The following is a 16,874-nucleotide window of genomic DNA, read 5'->3' on the forward strand; positions in this document are numbered from 1 at the left end:
AAATGAAACAGTGATTCCATATTTGCAGAAGTCATCCCCTTCCCCAGAGAAATTTTCCCCAACCAAGTGACTTGGTATGCCAGCTTCTAGACTAGCAGCTAGGACTATAGTCTGACTTCTGCTTGTGGCCCCTTGGTAGGTTCAGCCTCGTCCGGCCCAATACACTGTTATTGTAGCTATGGGGATGCAAGCATTGGAGATCTTCCAGCAGCTGCATTTCCAGACAAGGGAAGCTGGTGCAAGGAGGATGTTACTTTTACTAGGGTCACCATACATCCTGCTTTGGCTGGGATAGTTCCTTTTTTAAGCTCTGTCCTGGCTGTCTTCACTTTTTGGGCAAAACTGGGCATTTGTCCCGTTTGTTCTTGCCGACTGATCATCAGTTGGCAAGACTAAATGGGACAAATGCCCAGTTTTGCCCAAAAAGTGGAGTGTGACCCCTAGGGGGGGCACAGAGGAACATGCAGGGGGGTGGTGATGAGCAGTGATTCCAGCCCCGTGTGGGAGGGAGGGCTCAGGGCTGGCAGCAGGGGTGGTTTGGGTTGGGGGGGGAGGGCTCTGCGCAGGCGGGCACCTGGGGGAAAAGAGAGGGGCCTCAGGTGCTGGCCCTGTGCAGTGTTCATTTTCATTTGGGAAAATATGGGTATTCTCACTCTTACTCATTCTCCATTCCCTTTCAGGAGCGAGAAGATTTGTTGGTTAGGGCCAGGCTATGTACCAGCTCGCTCTGTATACTTTCTTCCATATGGGGGGGCTGCTCGCCAACAAAGCAGAAGTTAGTGCTTGCTCAGGCTGACTCTGGCATCCGAGGAATTTCAAACTATCCTAAGCAATTTGGGTGGATTGAGGGATAGCTTCTTAGGGTCTATTTATACTGCAGATACAATTGCGGTAGTGGGGACCCAGCTACAACATAGTGGTCTTATAGCCCGTTTGTAGCATAGCTGGCGCTTAACCATGTTGTCAGACCTTGCTACAGCATTGGCTCTGCAGGGCTTTAGCCCGGTCTGGAAAAGGTTGAGGTTCCCATTGTGTTCAAAGTGGAACAGAGATGGGCAGTGCTGTGCAGCTGTTCAGCCAGGGCCTCCCTCAGGCAACTTCTCTCTCAGCCCACTTCATCTGCTCCTCTCCCACCACTCAGTGACAGACATCCACCAGCTGCTCCCTCTTTCCAACTGGAGCCTCCCTGCCCCCCACCTTGGGGAGGCTGTTGCACCTGGTTGCTGGGTTCTGCAGCAGCAATGGCAGGAGATGGATTGCCCTAAGGAGGCTGGTAACCAGCAAGCAATTAACCATTGGACCAGTTGACCACAGGCTGTAGTGGATTCTCCATCACTGGCAATTTTTAAATTCCGATTGGATGTGTGTGATGGGTTGGATCACAGAAACCCCCTTGGGGCTGCCAACTGATGTGCCAAGACTACTTCTGCCCCTGCTTTCCCTGCCCTCCCAGCTTGGGACTTCAGCAGGTTCAGAAGTGTTCCTGTCTTTAACACTCAGATGCCTAATCCCAATGGGGTCCAAACCCCAAATAAATCTGTTTTACCCTGTATAAAGCTTATACAGGGTAAACTCATAATTTTTTTAAAATAGACTTTCTCTTGTGGGTGAACACACCTCCTTCCCCCTGTGTAGAATCCAGCTACAAAATGGAATTTTGGTGTCACATGGGCAAGTCACATGTCCATGCATGACTCAGTTTTTACAGGCAGCAGCCATTGCCCAAATGCTATCTTGAATGTCTCCAGAAATACTTCTTATGTGGATTGGAGCCTTCCAAGATCCATTGTTCGTTAAAAGAAAAGGAGTACTTGTGGCACCTTAGAGACTAAAAAATTTATTAGAGCATAAGCTTTCGTGAGCTGTAGCTCACGAAAGCTTTATGCTCTAATAAATTTGTTAGTCTCTAAGGTGCCACAAGTACTCCTTTTCTTTTTGCGAATACAGACTAACACGGCTGCTACTCTGAAACCTATTGTTCGTTAAGTGCTTCTTGACTGGGCACTTAATTTGCACATTCCTTTCTCAAGAAGCTGACCAAATGCTTTACTAAGGCTACTTAAAAATCAAGCAAATACACAGCCAATATTCATAACTTCAAATACAAAAATGATACATGCATACAAATAGGATGAATAGATTCAGTAGATCATAACCTTTACAGAGATATGTTACATGGCATATGTAGCATAAAACATATTCCAGTTATGTCCTATATACATTCATAAGCATATTTCCATAAAGTCTTATGGGGTGCACCATCACAATGTGCTTAATATTTGCATTAAGAATTATTTTCTGGTCTGTGTTATCCAGGATTTCAAACTAGATGATTGTAATGGTCACTTCTGGCCTTGGAATCTATGAAAGTGGCTGTGGGTCCTCTTTTGCTGGCAGTAGGTGGGGGTCATTGGAGGGAGTAAGGGTGCCCTGTAGCCTGTGGGGAAGGGTGGGTCAGGTGGAGGTGATGTACCCTGACTTGTAGCATGGGGGACCTGAGGATCCAAACTGTCTTGGCTGTCTGGGTTTGCTGGTGGAGAGGGAGGAGGCAGTGTTTGCACTAAGTAGAGCAGCAGTTTGATCTGCCCCTGGCTGCTGTTCTGGGACCACTGATGCTGGCAGAGTAGGCTACATGTTGCATTGCTGTAACTGCACAGAGATGCTGATGGGGACAGAGAAGAAGGATTCCCCTTTGAGCAGAGGTGGGAAAACTACAGCCCGGGGACCACATCCGGCCCTTCAGACATTTTAATATGGCTCTCGAGCTCCAGCCGGGGAATGGGGTCAGGGGCTTGCCCCACACTATGCACGCTGGGGCTCCGCTCGGCTCCTGGAAGCAGTAGCATGTCCCCCCTCTGTCTCCTATGCGTAGAGGCAACCAGGGGGGCTCCATAGACTGCCCCCGCAGTTCCCATTAGCTGGCCAATGGGAGCTGCTGGGGCAGTGCCTGTGGATGGGGCAGCACGCAAAGCCACCTGGCTGCTCCTCTGCATAGGAGTTGGAGAGAGGACATGCCGCTGCTTCTGGGAGCTGCTTGAAGTAAGCCCTGCCCTAAGCCTGCGCCCATCCCCCCCCCCCCTCCTGCGCCCCTGCCCCAGCCCTGATCCCCTTCTGGCCCTCCAAATCCCTCGGTCCCAGCCCGGAGCATCCTCCTGTGCCCCCAACCCTTCATCTCCGGAGCCTGCACCACCAGTCGAAGCTCTCACCCCCTCCCGCACCCCAACCCCCAATTTCGTGAGCATTCATGGCCCGCCATACAATTTCCATATCTAGATGTGGCCCTCGGGGCCAAAAAGTTTGTCATCCCCCCTCTCTTCCCCACCCTCCCAGCCTTAGAGCAACTATAGCTGCAATGGCAGCTGAGCAGCTCCCAACCCCAAGAGAAACAGAGCCTTAGACATTTTGAACAAAGGGCTCATGAGAGCCACACTATGAGCCTCAGAGAGATTGCGGGAATAACGCCGCTGTAACTGAGTTGGCTAGTGTGGTTAGGTCCAATCTATGCTATAAGAAATCAGTTCAGCAGCAAGACAATGCTAGTCCTCAGCACACAACACACAGCAACCTCCCTTCTGATGAGTTGGTGCTGACTTAATGCTGATATCCAGAGTTTATCTAGAAGCACAGCTATGCTGTTGTCCAGCAGGCATGTGCATTGTTAAAGGAGGAGGAGAAAGAGGAAGGGAGTAGAGTTAGGGTGGCAACAGTCTTTGTTTTCTCTCGGATTCCTGTTTTATTGGAAATCTTTGCAGCCCGCTAAGTCAGGATATTACAGGCATGCCTGAACTCTGAATTTTCTACTCCCTGATCTAGTTTGTAGTGTTAGGATCTTGAAACATATTATTTGCTGGCAGATTACTGGTCCCAGGGAAATGTTGAATGAATGGGGCTACTGTCAAGCAAATGGAGTTGGGTATGTACTTGGGAGAAAACAGTGATACATAATTAATATAGTGTCCTTAATCATCCCCAAATGCTTTATAAACTATATACATACAAAAATTGCCTGTTTAACCAGGTACGTCAACATTACAGAACAGTGTGGAATGGGAAGAGAACAGAGAAGGATACCATATCCAACGGGGAACTGCGAGTGGAATTTCAGGTCAGCAATAAGTAATTCTGAAAGCTGGTCAGACTGCTTTGGCTATGACCCCTTCTCCCCAAAAGTAGGGTGCAATCTTTAATAACTATAAGAGCCTGGACCTTTGATTTCTTGTCTGGTGTTCTGGATGCTGTTTCCCAAGGGTTCTTTGTAAAAGCAGTTTGCAGCTGAGCAACTCTGTTGATCTCAGGAATTAGGATTTGAGAATCGTGCCTCATGTTTACTCCTGCCCTGTGGAAAATCAGTGTAGAATGAAGACAGGAATCGTTTATTCAAATGCAGGCATTTCCCCCGTTTTTTCCAAACCCCTTAATTTGTAGCCTGGGTCCCTGGGAATTGTACTGAAATGTACAACTTTTTGGAAATAAACAAAATGTCTGAACAGGCATCACACATGGACTAAGGAAGAGAAATAGACCATTGGTCTGAACACAGGACTGGGAGTCAGGAGTTCTAATCCAGATTATGACAATGATTCCCTTTTTACCCTGATTTTACAACTGATTGTTCCTTCCTAAGTGGAGTACTTTGCATTTGTCCTTTTGAATTTCATCCTATTTACTTCAGACCATTTCTCCAGTTTGTGCAGATCATTTTGAATCCTATCCTCCAAAGCAATTGCAATCCCTCCGAACTTGTTATTGTCCACAAAATTTATAAGTGTACTCTCTATGCCATTATCTAAACAATTGATGAAGATATTGAATGGACCCTGAACTGATCCCTGTGGGACCCCACTCATTATGCCCTTCCAACATATCTGTGAACCACTGATAACTACTCTCTGGGAACCAATTATGCACCCACCTTTTAGTAGCACCATCTAGATTGTATTTCTCTAGTGTGCTTATGAGAAGGTCATGCGAGACAGTATCAAAAGCCTTACTAAAGTCAAGATATACCATGTCTACTGTTTTCCCCCCTAGCCACAAGGCTTGTAACACCAGCTGGGATTGATTAGTGCCTCTTAATTTCTTCCCAGGTCCAGGGCTGTCCCTAGACATTTTGGTGCCCTTAAGCAGCCCCCCTTTTGGGGCGGGAGGTGGCTCCAGGCCTCTGGGGGGGCAGGAGCAGGCTTGGGGGGCAGGAGGGAAGCTGGTATAGCGGAGTGGGTTGGGGCTGGGTCGTTCCATTTCCTGCCGCCCAGTGAGTGCACGGCAGGCCTGACCCCACACTCATGGGGCAGTGGGAAATGGAGTGATCCGGCCCCAGCCCGCTCTGCTCTGCTCCCCTGGCTCCCAGCCTGGGGACTTGGGGGGCAGGGGGGAACTGCACCCCTGCACTCACCGGCGGCGTGGCTGGGAGCCAGCAGCACAGAGCAGGCTAGGGCCTGCACCCAGTGAGTGCAGGGCGCGCCCGACCCTTGCTGCAGTCCCTCAGGATGTTGCTCAGGGGAAGGGATGGTGTGGGGCTGGGGCAGAGCAGGGGCGGGAAGAGGCAGGAGCAAGGGCTTTGGGGAAGAGGTGGAGTGGGGACGGGGCTGGGGCAGATCAAGGACAGGGGCAGCTTTCCTGGGTTGCTCAGGCTGGCTGCTGGAGCAGCATGCAACTGCATAGGGCCCCTGGAAATTTGGGGCAATTTGGTGCCCCAAATTTCCTGGGGCTGTACAGAGCTGCATATTGGTAAGGACGGCCCTGCCCAGGTCTTAATAATTTGTCTGACATTTTTCAGTGCTTGCATAATTTTGTGCAAGCCTAGGTTTTGGTGTCATAATATACACACTGTGCCATTACATTGTGCTGTTGTGTTGAAACATCAGTGTTGTGGAGCAATGATCCTTTGTGGGAATTTTCCTAACCTTCCATGAGGTAGGTCTGTGGAATGTGTAAGGGCTTAAGGTTGATGCTAATTGGAGATTGTGTGTTCATGATGTAGAGCTGGGCTGCAGGTTTATGTTGGGGTGTGGCTGATTTTCTTTCTATTCTTTCCCCCTATCCCTTTGCTTTCTTTGAGCCTGAAGGGGCAGGGCTCAATCGTGATTCTCTGGCAAGGTCCTGGGCCCCCCATTGCTCTCACTGTACCAAGCCCTGCATGAATCTAGCGGGCAGTGCTAGAAGCCCAGCTAGAGATCTCGTTTTGCTTTGTGCCTCCCATGGTCATGGGTTACCAGGATGGGAATCGCTGGCATGGGCCGTAGGCCGTGGCTCCGTGGGACACGCCTGGGGTGGCCCGAAGGGGCAGATGGGAGCTCAGCAAAGGGGCCACTCAGTACAACTTTGGGGGTGCATCTGTACTGTGGATGCCTGTCACCTGGGATGGAACTCAGCCCTGGCTGCTCCCCCACAGGACCTGCGGGGTCACTGTGTTGGGTGGGGACCCCGCCCCATGGGCAGCTCCGAGGCCCGAGCTAGGGAAGGGCGGCCCAGCATCAGCCCCAGCACGGGGCGGGCAGCCTGCGCGCAGTACCTCGCTCGCACCACTGGGTGGCAGGATGCGCCGCCGGTGAGGATCTAGCGCCCCTCCGCCGCTCTCTATGGTGTCGCCGGTGGAACGCCCCGCCTCAGGCGCCGCCCTATGGGCGGGTGGGGCGGGGTGTTTGCGCGCAGGCGCACAGGGTGGGCACCACGTGAGGGAGCGAGCCGGCGAGGAGGCGCGACGTGGGGACGCAGGCCGAGGCCGCGGGGGCGATTCTGGGGGGACGGGAGGGAGGAGGGCTTGGGGGCAGTGATCGCCATGGGGGAGGGGCGGTAACAGGAGGGGGAGCGCTAGTCGGCGGGGGGAGGGACAGGGAGAGGCAGCGGCCGTAACCCCGGGGGTGGGGGAGGGGCAGTAATTCTGAGGGGGCGATAACTGGGGGGGGGGGGGCCGTAATTCTGGGAAGACGGGGACAGGCTGATGCAGGGGCAGTAACTGTGGGGCAAGGGCTGTTGTGCTGCACTCTTGGTGCTGGCTCAGCCTCCCCCGCGCCCCTTGCTTGCCAGTCTCTGGGGCTTGCTGTAAAAATCAATCACTGATATGGTTCCAGGGCCTGTCCTCCCTGCTGGAAGTCACGCGCTCTGCTCACTCTTTCTCCCCTAGCGCAAACATGTCGGACCAAGAGCGCCTCATGGACTTGCTGAGGAAAGAGGTGAGGTCGCTGCTGATGGCTGTCAAAGAGGGCCTGACCCCAGTGCAGCTGGAGCAGGAGTACCTGTCTATGATCGGCAAACCTCTCCCATTGCACACCCTGGGCTACCGATCCACCATGGAGCTGGTGAAGGACATGCCCGATGTCATCAACATCTGCTCCTCTAGAGATGGCTATGTTATACTGAAAGGTGGGTGTGCGGCTCCCCTGGCAAGAGGAGCAAATGACTTGGGAACCCGCACCCAAGCATGGAAAGGCATTCAGTAGAACAGCCTCATGCTGTGCTTGTAGTCTGTATGTGCATGATACAAGGCTGGTGTAGAGCGTGGACCCTGGACATGGAGCATTTGAACGTGGGGGATGGTACCCAATATACTAACCAGCCGGTGAGTTTTCAGGGTCATGTATTTAATCCACCCCAGCTTTTTAAGAAAGCTTTAGATAAATGTTATAAAGGTGCAAATAACAGAGGGTGATATCTAGGGAGCATCTTGGTCATTTACCATGGATGGGTATCTCTCCTTTGTGACTTGCAGTTTAAAGTTATTGATTAGAAAGATGAATCTTCATGGCACTCTAGTGGGCTGCTGACATTGGGTTTGCCTACTTTTAACCTTGGGTAACCCACATAAGCATTATGTATGCAGGATTCCATTATAAGGACCAGCACCATGATCCATTTCTTCATACTCTTATTATCTTTTTTACCTTCTGCACATGTCCCTTATTATTTCCATTTGCCTCCATGTTTGTTTCTTATCTTTTGAGTTTCTCCCTCTCTTCCAGTCTATTTATATTTGCTTTCTCTCTTCCTTCCTGAGCCTCTCAGACATCTTCTCTCCCAATTGCTTAATCTCACATATGTTCTGGGCCCAGCCTAGTATCTGTTTGACAACCATCCAGGTTTATGCTATAGCACTTAGGCTCCCTCTTCTATGTAAAAAAAGATTGTGGCAGAAGACAGAGCCAGGGAAAAGGCACCAGAGAAGCAACTGGTCCCCTCTTATCTGGGGGCTAATTATTATTTATAGTTCTTGATAAAAGAATCTATGTGGGTTGATACTACTTTCTTGTTTCCCCACCTTTGGGAGCAGAGTCTTTGAAATAATCAGCAGCACTGTTTTGGGAGGAGTGATTTTGCAAAATTGAAGAGGCAAGCAGCCCCAGGGGGAGAATTGACATTTTAAAATCTCTTTTTAAGAAATAAGAGGGGTGATGTGGAAATGCTGGGAGAGCATGGCTCAGTCTCCAAAAATGTTGTTAGTATTCTTTGGTAAGCTCCATAATGCCAATCCATCAGTCCAGAGAGATCTTGCAAAGCTATCTATATGCCCCCTCACTGAGGGTATTCAGGGTTTGGTGGTATTAACTTCCTCTCTCACTGGTGGTGCTGGCTTGTTTCAAAGGCATGTAGATAGTGCTTTTTAATTTGAGGCCTCCCAAAACACCGTGCAAGCTGTGGCAGATATGGCAATTTCCTGCAATGTCTTTTTGGAGATATTATTGAATTAAGGTTAAATAGCTTTGGAGTCCACTGGATTATAAATGCAAAGTTTGTATTATTTATTGTATTATTGTGGGATTGTATGGAACTTCTCTAGGAAGGAGACTTGGCCAATGTATACCCTGAGAAGTGTTGAGTTTAAAGGACTCTTAAACAATGTGCCAGACAAGAAGGAACTTTTGGGACAAAGTTAATTGGGTTTTCTAGGAAATATCTGGGAGGAGGTGGATGCAGAGTGCATTCTCTGGACCCAACCTTTTGATTCTATGCCCTAGGAGAGTGCCATTGTCTGACTGATTATGTATGCATGGCTTCTTAAGCGCAAAGACACAAGCTGTATAAAGGAAAAGCTATCTATCAATGTGTGTTTTGAGCAAACAGCTGTTATAACCACAGAAAAGCCCCATAGTGGGGTTCAAAAGAGCGATAGAACCCTTGCTTAAGTTCAGGTTGATCTCTAATGAGCTTATTAGCATGTTGCTTAGGTTCTTTTATTGTTTTTTAATAGTTTTTCACCTTAAGAATGAATGTGCTTGCTTAGAAAGGGCTGTGTGGTAACTTATAATTGTGGGCAATTACACTGTTTATAGCCCCTGATGAGAAGGCAAAGCGCAGATGGAGACCTGCTTAGGCATTCTGACTTACTAGGGAACTGCAGCCTGGAAAAACCCCTGTCAGGAGGGAAAGAGATGGGTCTCTGCCCAAGAGAGGTCAGGAGCTGGGAGTCTAGAGTGGGTGCACTTGCTGGAGCACAAGGGAAATGCATGTGCAGTTGCCATGAACTGACACAAGCTATGTATATATAGGGATCACTTTACCAAATAGTGGTAAATACTGAAGCTAAACTGCACATCAATGTAGGGCAGTGAAAGAAGAATGCTGTATCTGATTGAAATTGCAAGGTGAATTTAGGTAGACTGTAATTGCACAAATTGGAATTTGACACTCTTGCTAACACTTTTAACATTGTGAAAAATGCCATGATGACAGGTGGTTAGGGCCTTGGTTTTACATCTTGTTCAAAAGGCTGCAGCTTCCGCAAAGCACATTATGCTGTAGCACTACCAAGAGGTCCAGTGTGGTTTTGTTGCAATACTGGCTCACAGGGAAGGGTGCCATCTGTTGAGCCGCCAACACAGCCTTCTACGATATCTGGGCTTTCTCATATGATCTCCTGTTCAAGCACTTAGTAGGCTCAGCAGCCCTCTCTGCTTGGATCATGATCTGATGAGATCATGGTCCTGTCACATTGCCCTCTATGGGATGTTAAAGCTTCTCCAGACTGACTTAAGGGCGGAGGATAAAAGCTATAAGTTACTGTGCTTTCCATCATTAATGGTAGAGTTCAGCAATAACTGATTAGTGCAATTTGTTCTTTGAAGAGGAGTGTTTCCTCAGAAGGGGGCTAGTAAAAGGGAAGGGGGAGAGAGGAAGAGCATTACCCTACACAGCTTAACTATTTATTTCTGCTGCTTTAGTCATTGCAGATGAGGCCACCAGGGGAATGGCAAGTTTGGTTGCCAAACAGAGGACAAGTTCTAAGGTGCGAAATGTCATGCGAAGAACAAATGCCTTCTCTCGCCCCAGCCTGCCCCGGCAAGGCCGGACACCTCCTATCCTGCCAGCTATGGTGAAGAGTGAGCTGAAAGACCTGCTGAGTCTGTCCCCAGTCTTGCTCTCAGATTTTGATAAGGCCTTCGCCAGGCGCTTTGGACGGACATTCCAGTATATGCGCTATGGATTCTTCTCCATGATTGAAGTGCTGAGCGCAGCCTCTGATATCATCGCCATTGAGCAGACCAGGGCGGGCTCTCTGCTGACCCTGAAGAAAAGCCCCTCAGTTAAGCAACAGCAGGAAAAGCTGTCACAGGGTGAGGCTGTATATGTATTTAACTTGGGGCAAATAGTTCTGATTAGTGCACGTTGTCACTTTTTCTTCAAGCAGACTGTGTTTCAGGTGAAAGGGGCTAGGTCTCCGCTGGCTGCAATAGCACCCATCCTTTAGGATTCAGCACAGGACGGCTGTGGTGTTGCTGCTGCAGCAGCTGTGTGTCCAGCCCAGTGCCAAAGGGTTCTGGCTCTGTATGACTTGGGGCTTTATTACATGATTTCTCCTCTGTGTTCTCAGGGGTAGGTGGATGGAGAGGGGCGAGTTTAGTTAATCTGAAGTCTGTACTCTATAGATAGCTTTTATTAATATGACAAAGGTTGCCTCCTTATTGTGGAGCTGGATAAACATTGGTGTGAGCCCAACATTGCCTGCTTGCCAGGGAAATGGGAAACTGTGACTTGCATGTTCGCGTAGTTTGCTTAATGCCATGTATAAACCTCTTCTCTGCTTAAGGTGAGAAGGTGATTCAGCCAAAGAAAGCAGAGCAGGCCAAGTCTGATTCTCTGCCAGCACCTGCAGTTAGGACACCCCTTCCAGGATCTGTCTTATGTACAGAGAGCCTCAAAACACCAAAATGGGGATCAGAGCCAGTGGAAGCAGAAGTAGGGAACTGTGGTGAGAGACTGAAACAAGTGAGTAACTGAAGAAGTGAGCTATGGGGTTTCTTATCCTTAAGGAGAGTCATTTAATAATGTAATTGTGTCTGGGATATAGTGTATCATCAGTACAAGGCTAGAGTTTTCTAAATTGTTTTCAGATTAGTTCAACAACAAACAAATTGATATTGGCATAGGAATCCAGGGGGCTGTCAAAATCCTATTTCTGGTGTGCAAAATCTCTGTACTCATGTTACAGATCACCCATTGGCCAATTCCTGTAATGACCATCAACTTGTTACCTAATGATAGAGTGCCTTCCACTCAAAGATCTCAGAGCACTTAATATTAAGCCTCGTAACCCTCCTGTGAGGGTAGATAAGCCATGGTAACTATTCCCACTTTATGCATATGGAAACTGAGGTACACCGTGGTTAAGTCTCTTGTCGGAGATCACATAGAATCTCATAAAGAGAGGAATAGAAACCAGGAGCCTTGAGTCCCTGTACTTTGTTCAGACTACTAGCTGTACTTCCTCCCAAGGACAAAAAAGAATAGAGGCTTTTCCAGGTAATGCCATAACTGAAAGACACTATTTCCTTTGTCCTTTCTGGTCCTGATGGGCTCTATGCTGAGGTAGAATATAACTGGACTGTTTATTAGCACCAAGGAAGGACTTGGTCCAAAGGGCAGCCATTGTTATTGAGTTCTGTGTGCTAGGCAATATTCAGATAAAGGAAGACGCTCTCTCCTCACCTCAGTGTGCTTATCTAGGTGATCAGGCACAGACAACCCAATGCTGACGCATGATGAATACAATGGTTAATGGTACAAATGGGAGGTGGTGTGGATTATTTTAGATCATCATTGAAGTACTAATAGAGCAGCATGTGTTAAGGAGGGATTTGAAATGATTAATACTTCACACCTAAGAGGGCATTTAGCAAATGAGGGAGATAGAGTTCTCTATGTAGGGGGCAGCATGGGGGTGGGTGCATAGACATGAATGGGAAAGATTACAAAGGATAGGTTTAGCAGGGAGGTTTGGATGAAGTGTAGGCATGGGAGGGAACTGATCCAGAATTGTAATAGGCTGCAGTATAGTTAGTTCCTGCTAGAAGGCCCATATGCCACGGGATGGTAAGTGGGAGAATGCCATGGCAAGAGTCTTGGGGACAAAGGAAGAATGAAAGGAAGTGTGTGAGGTGCTCTGAGAGCTCCAGAAAACTGGCTTATGGCTAGTGCATAATCTGCTTTATGATGAGGTGGTACAACACTGGCGGTATAATAATTGGAGACCCCTGCATCGCAGCAAGACCCATCATCAGTATTGGTGTTCTACATAATAGATTCCCAGAGATTATGAAGGGCAAGAATACTAGACATTCCAAGTGCCTGTATATGAGCAGTTTTAGAGTTAATGATTGTGCATCTTATACATGCAGTGTGTTTTTAAAAATCCTTTGCTAGATGTTGACATTCAATCCTGTTTCACTGCAATCCTAATCTCTATGTAATTTCCACTAATAAACATATCTTTTACTGTAATTATTTGCCCCCTTGATTGCACAATTTGATACGAGTTTTCTTGAGTCTTGGAATTCACCTTTTTGTTCTTGGTATGATTTTTGGCTTTTCCTTGAAGTTGGAGAAGGATATTAAGATGATGCTTGCACAGAAGGGAGCCGGAGGGACAGTCAGCTCAGAACTCAAAGAAAAGATCCGAGTCGTAAGTGTTCATATCTGGAAATGTCTCTAAGCTTTGGGCAGGAATAAGCATTTAGACATTAGCATGTCTAAAGCCTGATGCTCAAGGAACACCACCACTGCTCCTTCTCAGTAGACTTGGTGGTAACTGATAAACTAGGGAAGATGATGTGGGGTCAGCCAGCCTATGGTCTGCCTCTCTTCCCACAAGATTGAAATATGTTGTTTTCCCTGTCTTTGGCATCAGCTAGACTGGAAAAACCCAGCAGAGAATACAGATTATCTATGAATCCTGATGCTTGTGCAGAATCAGAACCTATGAAAAGTGGTGACACCTATAGATTATTTAAATGTGTGTATTTATTGTCCAGTGTGATCTCACTCCCCCAATCTACTACTGTCTCTCTTGCTGCTCATGTCTTGAACTATCCCCCTTCACAGCAGCTGAAATTTTACAGATAGTTCATGCGCTAAAGAGCTTGCCATCTTCCTATAAGCGTCGACAGTACCTAGAATGTTATGGGTGCACTTAAGCAACCATACCAAAATACAGTGGTGGACTGCTAATTGGGGCTTCTCAGCATAGCTGTCTGGGTCAGGAGTTCTGAACCTGGAGGTCGTGAACAGGTAGATGTAGGAGGCATGACAACTTTGTCCTTCCCATATAGCTAAGTGGAAGAGGGATTTTTGGCTAGATTGGAGAGGGGTGTTAGGATGATGCTTATATGGAAAAGAAGGTAAGGGTATGGAAAAGGTCTTCAAAACCACTGGCCTAGATTATTTAGCTGGGAAATTAGACTTCTGATCCTTGCAGGTATTCTACAATGTGGAATTTTCATAATCATTGTATACAATGGGGAGTTTCTCTTTACTGAGTTCACAGAGATGTGTGGACTTGCTGATTGGGACAGATGAGCCCATGCCAAGTAAATTACTCTCGTGGATAGATACTTTCCATTGACATTCTCACCTGTAACCGAGCCAGACTCTGGGTGCACTTGCTTTATCTTGTAGTAGGGCCTGCAGCCACAGCTGAGGCCAGCAGGTCAAATGCATAGATGCAGATCTTTTAAAGGGCTCTTTCATTTGCTCCTCCTGCTTGGCTCACTGTATGGGGCCATGAATTCCAAACATATACATGCTATCTGTAGTCTTTTCCTCCTTTTCCTGTTTATATGTACCCTCAGAAATTAAGTTATGCGAGTCTGAGGTTCTGGATGAGTGGCAAAGCACTGCTAATTTGGGGCATCGACAGATGGCAGGTCCAACATATCTAGCCACAGGGGCTAGAAATAACGCGCATTAAAAAGCTAGGGCTCCTAACTTTCTGTAAATATATATTTTGCACGCATAATATGCTGTTTAGTTGTCTGTGTTGCAATATGAAGCTATTCTTACTCCCTCTTTCACCTAAGGTCCAGGTACACAACTGTCTGGTTATGATGTGTCCTTTCCTATCGTGTAGGTTGCAGCCCAGTATCCTGAGGGTTTGCTTGCTTCTAAGCTACCTAGTGAGTTTGAGGTAAGTTTTGCCTCTAGCGAGTAGGGACTCTAAAGCTGGACATACTGCATGTTCAAAGAGCACTCTGCAAGCTTCTCTCTCAGCTCTGGTAGAGCAGTTTTCTCTTTTCAGTGCAGGTTCCCTCCAGAAGAGGCTGCCAACTCTGTGTGCTGGATTTATGGTGAAGATAAATACCCAGTAGGAGCTAAGATGATGATGCCGAACTTATGTCCATTCATGTACTGACAATGAGGAAATAGGAGTATGCCCCCAAAACTTAATTACTCCAATAATTCTTTTAAAGAGTTTTACAAGGGTATTTTATTTAACTAATCTTGAGGCAGGCCAGTGGGGCTGAAATATTGATTTTTCGCATACTTGTGGAATCCTGTAAGTGAATGAAATACCCTTCTTGAGAAACCTAGGAGAACTGAATAAATGTATTTTGAGAAAGTCTAATTTTTTTTGCTATTGAGGAGCAGCTCCACTAATAATAGGGAACTAGAGTTCAAACTTGTTCTGTTTCGGTGCAGGCTCCTATCTATAGTCCTGTGTTCCAGCTAAACACGTTTTTTTGGTCATTTTACAGTATTATTAGATGTGCAAAAGGTAAATCTACATCCTGTGTCCAGTTTTAGGGATCAGGTATGTGTCTGTTACACAGTGATGAACCTTGTAATTGATGCACTGTGGAGTGCTGCAATCCATGTCCAGCACCAAGAATGAGAAGGTTGCAAGCATTTGGATATGATTTGTACCAATTTATAGTCTCGACTGTGAAACCGTTTTGTTTAAAAGATAATATTGAACTGTTTTTATAGCTTTGGAATTTTTTTCCTCCCCATGGTTTTAACTCACTTTGGAAGTTTGATTCTAAAATTCTTTTCTCTCCTGATCTTAGAGCTCTTCCATTTGGCAGCCATTTTCCCTTTCCCATGTTTTCAAAGGGAACCTGAAATTCATGCATCTGAGTTGCTTGTAACTATTGCTCAGTCTTCTTAGAAACAGACATTGGATATCAGCAAAGACTGTTGTGCACAGGAACCACCCCTTACCTCCATCATACAATGGCAGAAGTGGATTGTGAGATGCTGTTGCCTGATCCCAGTGTATGATAACCTACTCAGTGCTGCAGGGGCACTTAAACCTCTCTTGCAAATTATGCTTGCCAGGTTCTTTAGTTCTTTGTTTTTATTGTTGTCTGCTCTGCAGGTGTTGTCGCAGTTGAAAAAAAAAAGGGGGGGGGCAGTTGAATATACCTTGTAAAACTCTTCTTTTCTGGCAACAGGCACATTTTAAAGAGAAGCTATCAGTGAAGGAGCTGGGGTTCTTAAATGTGATGGAGTTTGTTGGGGCCCTTAATGATATTCTCCACGTTGAGCGCAAGGAAGGAGAACAAGACTGGCTGGTCTTTGATCTTGAATCCAAGTACTTAGCTGATGGTAAGTGAGGTTTACATGTCCATGTTTCGCTGTAGGGCAGGAGTGACCAAAATACTGCTGGTGGGACAGATGTTGCTCACAAAGACCTACAGCAGGGCCCCTTAAAAATGGGATCTGTAAAAGAGAAACGGAGTCTACAAGTCTCATCATGCAATTCATCACCTTGGTCTAAACAGAATAGTGTTCAGAGCACGATGCAGCATTATATGCTGGGAGCTTTGCTCATTTCTTACCACTGGTGAGTGGATTTGTCAAGCCTGAGTGAAACTGTTAGATTTGACATTTATATTCAAAGTTAAAAACCAATCAAGATGAATGGGGAGATTTCACATCTGTCTCTGAATTACTGTTTGAGGCTGTCAAGAAGACAGAATAGCTTAGATTCATTGCTAAAGAGTATTTTCACTATAAAGGCTAGCTCTTTTTCATTTAAAAAAAAAATTAGATTCTGCTGCAAGTATTGCAATCTGTGACCAGCATCACAGCAGTTGAAAGTGTCTGGTGTGCTGGGTAAAAGTGCTGTCCATTTGAATTGTGAAGGCAAATCATCTGCTGCTTCTTCCCTTCTCTATGGAGGGAAGCTTGCTTTGTCGGCATCTTGTAGATTATACTTTAGTGCAGATATTTTTGAAGGCTTTTTGTTGTGAGTTGAGGAGGGAAGTTTATATCAATGAGTTTTGTAGCATGTACCACTGGGCAAGGAATGAATTTTAGTGTTTCTGCTTTTGTATCTTCTTTTTCTTATTGCTTTCTGAAGCCCAAATGGATGTATTCTCCTTCCTTTCTTAGGGCCCCATCTACACTAAAGACATTTACATCAGTGTAATGTGATTTAGCATCATAAGGTGTGGCATTGTAAGCCCCATTTTACAGCAGTGTGGTGACTATACATTGGGAATTTGTGCAAGTGTAATTATCTTGATGTAGTTACACCAGAGGCAATTTATTCATTGGGTTAAGTCACACTTGTGTAAGCCCTGCTTTACATCAGTGCAACATATTTATTTGCACTAAAGTAAGAGCAAAGGTAAATTTCCTGAATGTAGACAGAGCCTTGGAAG

General features: G+C 46.7%; 1 protein-coding gene across 7 annotated transcripts in view; it reads left to right on the forward strand.

The window, feature by feature from the left end:
* The window catches only part of TDRD5 (tudor domain containing 5), a 39,512-nt gene that overhangs the window by 3,351 nt on the left and 19,287 nt on the right, over positions 1 to 16,874 (forward strand). For 2 of the 7 annotated variants that reach the window (XM_043491371.1, XM_038413971.2), the window contains exons 2-8: positions 4,036 to 4,105; positions 7,124 to 7,362; positions 10,155 to 10,547; positions 11,021 to 11,199; positions 12,809 to 12,892; positions 14,336 to 14,392; positions 15,660 to 15,813. In XM_043491371.1, the coding sequence (XP_043347306.1) occupies positions 4,047 to 4,105; positions 7,124 to 7,362; positions 10,155 to 10,547; positions 11,021 to 11,199; positions 12,809 to 12,892; positions 14,336 to 14,392; positions 15,660 to 15,813 (1,165 nt within the window). In that variant the 5' untranslated portion in view covers positions 4,036 to 4,046. Of the gene's footprint in view, positions 1 to 4,018; positions 4,106 to 6,655; positions 6,703 to 7,123; positions 7,363 to 10,154; positions 10,548 to 11,020; positions 11,200 to 12,808; positions 12,893 to 14,335; positions 14,393 to 15,659; positions 15,814 to 16,874 lie in introns of those variants that run through there. The other 5 variants (XM_043491372.1, XM_043491373.1, XM_038413967.2 and 2 more) reach the window with 4 other exon arrangements.

This window comes from Dermochelys coriacea, chromosome 8, assembly GCF_009764565.3.
Source record: "Dermochelys coriacea isolate rDerCor1 chromosome 8, rDerCor1.pri.v4, whole genome shotgun sequence".
In the NCBI taxonomy this organism is placed as follows: domain Eukaryota; kingdom Metazoa; phylum Chordata; order Testudines; family Dermochelyidae; genus Dermochelys; species Dermochelys coriacea.